General features: G+C 47.8%; 1 protein-coding gene across 1 annotated transcript; it reads left to right on the top strand.

Moving 5' to 3' along the window:
• The first annotated feature begins 491 nt into the window (after positions 1-491).
• LOC125537226 (histone-lysine N-methyltransferase family member SUVH2-like) lies at positions 492-2,882 on the top strand. Its single transcript, XM_048700532.1, has one exon. The coding sequence runs from the start codon at positions 653-655 to the stop codon at positions 2,663-2,665; it is 2,013 nt and encodes a 670-aa protein (XP_048556489.1). The 5' UTR covers positions 492-652; the 3' UTR covers positions 2,666-2,882.
• The last annotated feature ends 1,629 nt before the right edge of the window (positions 2,883-4,511 follow it).

Below are 4,511 nucleotides of genomic sequence, written 5' to 3'. Positions count from 1 at the left end.
GTGCACGACGACTCCGAACGTGGCAGGCGGGTAGCCAAGGAGCATGTGCTCGCCGCAGCCATGGCGGCAGCAAGAATGGGCGACTCGTCACAACGGAACCCTAGTATGAGGAGGGCCTGCTACGTGGCCTTGGCAATGAGGGCCTCGTTCTCTAGAACGATGGCCTGCTGTTGCACGGGGGCGACAACTTTTTGCTTTGCCTCACCCAGCCCTCTTCAGCATCTCTTCCGGCGTGTGCACTATCTTGAACTTCTTCGAATGAGGCGACCGACGAAAAAGTCAGGATAAATGTGTCACCGACAAACGGGTCAGAGAAAGAATAAAGATGGACATCGCACGTTCACACCATGTCCGCAATCACGCAAACCCGGCCCAAGTTTAGGCCGGAAATGAGTCGTCGGCGGACAAAAAGGACAACTACCAAGAAAAGGAGCGCATTTCACCTCTCCCTCAATCTCAATCCTGCGCCCCCCCCCCCCCCCCCCCCCCCCCCCCAATCTTCAGTAATCCACCACCGTGCTCCCTCCCCACATCCGCCACTTTGTCGCCCTCGGCGTTTCCGCCGCGCTCGTGGAGGAATTTGGGAATTGAGGATCCTCTGTTTCGTTGTTTTAGAAGACGACGCGGAGGCCGGGTTTTTCTTTTTGGGGCAATGGAGGTCGATGAGTCCTCGCCGTCGTCGCTGCTGTCCTCGCCCTCTTCTCTTTCCTCTGACTCCATTGACCTCAATTTCCTGCCGTTCCTGAGGAGGGAGCCCAAGTCGGAGCCGGCTTCTCCTGAGCATGGCCCTCTGCCGCCACCGCTGCCGCTGCCACCGCAGGCCACGGCGGTGGCGTTCGCGGCACCGACAACGCCTGACCTGTCTTCGCCTGAGGTCCTGACGCCTCTGCAGTCGCTGCCACCAAACCCCGACGAGGACGCGCTCTTCGCGGAGTACTGCCGATTGGCGAGCCTCTACCTGTTATCAGCGGGGGCCGGGGCGATCGTGCCAGCGCCGACGCCTGAGGCCGCGGCGCCGGCGGCAGTGCAGCCTGGATCGGGGTCCGCGGCGAAGAAGCGCCGGCCGCGGTCGTCAGAGTTGGTACGGGTGTCCTCACTTAGCGTGCGGGATCAGATCTATTTTCGTGATTTGGTGCGCCGGGCGCGCATCACCTTCGAGTCGCTCCGCGGCCTGCTGCTGAAGGACGACGAGCGCGCGGAGGCGCTCGGTCTTGCGGGCGTCATCGGGCTTGGCTCAGTGGACCGGCGTCGCGTGCGCGCCGACCTGCGGGCTGCGGCGCTCATGGCCGACCGAGACCTGTGGCTCAACCGCGACCGCCGCATAGTGGGGCCGATACCTGGGATTGCTGTCGGCGATGCCTTCTTCTTCCGCATGGAGCTATGTGTGCTGGGCCTCCATGGCCAGGTGCAGGCCGGGATTGATTATCTCTCAGCAGGGCAATCTGCCTCAGGCGAGCCTATAGCCACATCTATTATTGTCTCTGGTGGGTATGAAGATGATGATGATCGTGGTGATGTACTCGTGTACACCGGCCATGGTGGCCGAGACCCCAACCTGCACAAGCATTGCGTCGACCAGAAGCTTGAGGGCGGCAATCTTGCCCTCGAGCGCAGCATGGCCTATGGTATTGAAATTCGTGTAATCCGTGCTGTCAAGTCTAAGCGCAGTCCTGTTGGAAAGGTCTACTTCTACGACGGCCTCTACAAGGTTGTTGACTACTGGCTCGACCGCGGGAAAGCAGGCTTTGGTGTTTACAAGTATAAAATGATTCGCATTGAAGGGCAGGAGCCCATGGGATCTGTGAATTATCGCGCAGCTGAACATCTTAAGGTGGATGCACTATCTATGCGACCAACTGGATACCTGAGCTTTGATATTTCCATGGGTCGAGAGATTATGCCAGTTGCACTATATAATGATGTCGATGATGATAGGGACCCACTCTTATTTGAGTACCTGGCACGGCCAATATTCCCATCTTCTGCAGTTCAAGGGAAGTTTGCTGTGGGTGGTGGTGGGTGTGGGTGCATCGAGAATTGCTCAATTGGATGTTATTGTGCAGAAAGGAATGGGGGTGAGTTTGCATATGATAAAGCTGGTGTTCTTCTAAGGGGCAAACCACTGCTGTATGAGTGTGGTCCATATTGCCAATGCCCACCTAGCTGCCCCAACAGGGTTAGTCAGAAGGGGCTTAAGAATAGGCTTGAGGTGTTCCGGTCAAGGGAAACTGGGTGGGGTGTTCGGTCTCTGGATCTCATTAAGTCTGGCACGTTCATCTGTGAGTTTAGTGGGATTGTGCTTACTCATCAGCAGTCAGAGATAGTGGCAGCCAGTGGTGATTGTTTGGTGCATCCGAACAGGTTCCCTTCAAGGTGGTTAGATTGGGGTGATATCTCTGATGTATATCCTGAGTATGTCGCTCCGAACCATCCTGCCACTACAGACTTGAACTTTTCGATTGATGTCTCAAGGGCAAGGAATGTGGCTTGTTATTTCAGCCATAGTTGCAGTCCAAATGTATTTATTCAGTTTGTGCTGTTTGACCACTACAACGTGTCTTATCCCCACCTCATGATCTTTGCCCTGGAGAACATTCCGCCCTTGAGGGAGCTAAGCATTGACTATGGAATGATTGATGAATGGGTTGGAAAGTTAACTATGTAGTCAGTATCCACTGGAAGGCAAATTCTTCTTTCGTTTTCCTTTGTGTAACATTTTCGTAATGCTTCTCTTGGGATAGTCAAGGAGATTGCTGCTAGAAGTTACTCTGCTGGTAATATTCCCAACCCTTGCTGTAATTTTGTAGTCTTGAGCTTTACATGGTTGTATTTCAAAGTCGTTTTTTTATGTCATTCATCACCATTATATGTGGCTTATCTTATGCCTGTGTGACCTGTTCGATTTTCTCTGTTTCTTAACTTCCTTTGCGGTTTGTTCTGCTCCCACCAAGGATCATAAATCTGTTACATGTGTTATTTCTAGAATCACGAGGTATCTGGCTTATGTATGGTCAAGCCTGTTTAGTTTTCTTCCTAACAATTGCCCATCAAGCTAGCAATATTTCATAAGCAACACATATTATACAAGAGATTGATGAGCATGATAAACAGTTTAATTGAATAGCTGAGCCGCCATATGGAAAATTCAGTATTTCTGTTGCTGTTCAAGAGAGTGCTTGTTAAGAGATTCAGTTGCCATGGTTCCTTGAGCAAGATTAACATTGACATGGATTATTCTTGACACATTCAAGTTATTTGTGTTGGGACACCTAAATTAACCTTTATACTACCTTTCTATTTAGGAGATGGCAACAATATATATATAAAGTATATCACTAATCATTTCAAGTTATTTGTGTTGGGACACCTAAATTAACCTTTATACTACCTTTCTATTTAGGAGATGGCAACAATATATATAAAGTACATCACTAATCATTTGAAGAGTTTATTCTTGATTGGAACAGAACTGTTATAGTTTATAAGATGCTTTGTACAGATAGACAAGTGGAAGAAATTGTGCATAGTTCTAGTATACTAAGGCTGTATCTATTACATTACATATACTACTCCCCCAGTACTAAATCTGCGACAATTAATATGAAGGAGGGGCTAGTACCTAACTCCCTTTGTTGATTTATTCACTTACATCAGTGGCGACCCACTGGAAATTTTATGCTTATTTTCTGAGTGATGGCCATATTATTCACTACATTCGCCACAGCAACTGACATTGGCGGTTATTTACTCTATTCTTAGACGGCTAGGGACTAGGCTAATCCATTTAATACTTCAGGGCGTTGAGTAGACGCACCATTGAAGTTCAGCAGAGTATTGTGACTTTCCCTAACAACAACAAAGGGTTGAATTATGCTTCTATGCCAGTAACTAGAATACATTCAGCTACACGACTGGATTACATAAAAAATATCCAATGGTGAAATACTTGCTAGGTAGTATCTGTAGGCACCTTATAAAGTTTTTTCAAGATACATATTATACTCCCTCCTATCCATATTAATTGTCCCTGGTTTAGTACAACTTTGTACTTAAGATTGCCAGTAATCTACTTTCCACTATTTGGTATTTTGACTGTCATACAGTCTTGTCCTGAGCTCACTATTTACAATTCCACATTTCTTTCTGATGCTGAAGATGGTTTGTGCAGTGAATGGAAGGTTCTTCTAATATGACTTAGATGTGCAATACTTAGGGCACATCTAGGTGTGCTTTAGCAAAACTGTTATTATAATATTGCTTGCCTTCTCATGGCGTACATGGAGTTTGTGAGCTTGAGCTCACATGCACCATTTGCTGCAGTGAAATCCAAAAAATATATTAAAACAATTTAGAAAAGTCTGGTTGTTTTTTGGCAACAAACACTGATTTGTGTTTTGCATGTGGGCAAAAGAAAAGTTGATGCTCAGCACTATATAGTGTACACATAACTTTGAATAATGACAATTGGATGCAGTCGACCAGACAGTATCTGAGCGTTGATGATCGTTAGA

Source organism: Triticum urartu, chromosome 2 (assembly GCF_003073215.2).
Source record: "Triticum urartu cultivar G1812 chromosome 2, Tu2.1, whole genome shotgun sequence".
In the NCBI taxonomy this organism is placed as follows: Eukaryota; Viridiplantae; Streptophyta; class Magnoliopsida; order Poales; family Poaceae; genus Triticum; species Triticum urartu.
Note: the sequence above shows the minus strand (reverse complement) of the source record. Positions and strands in the feature narration are given on the sequence as shown.

Coding starts and splice junctions, on each gene's coding strand:
- LOC125537226 (XM_048700532.1), top strand. CDS start 653: ATGGAGGTCGATGAGTCCTCGCCGTCGTCGCTGCTGTCCTCGCCCTCT.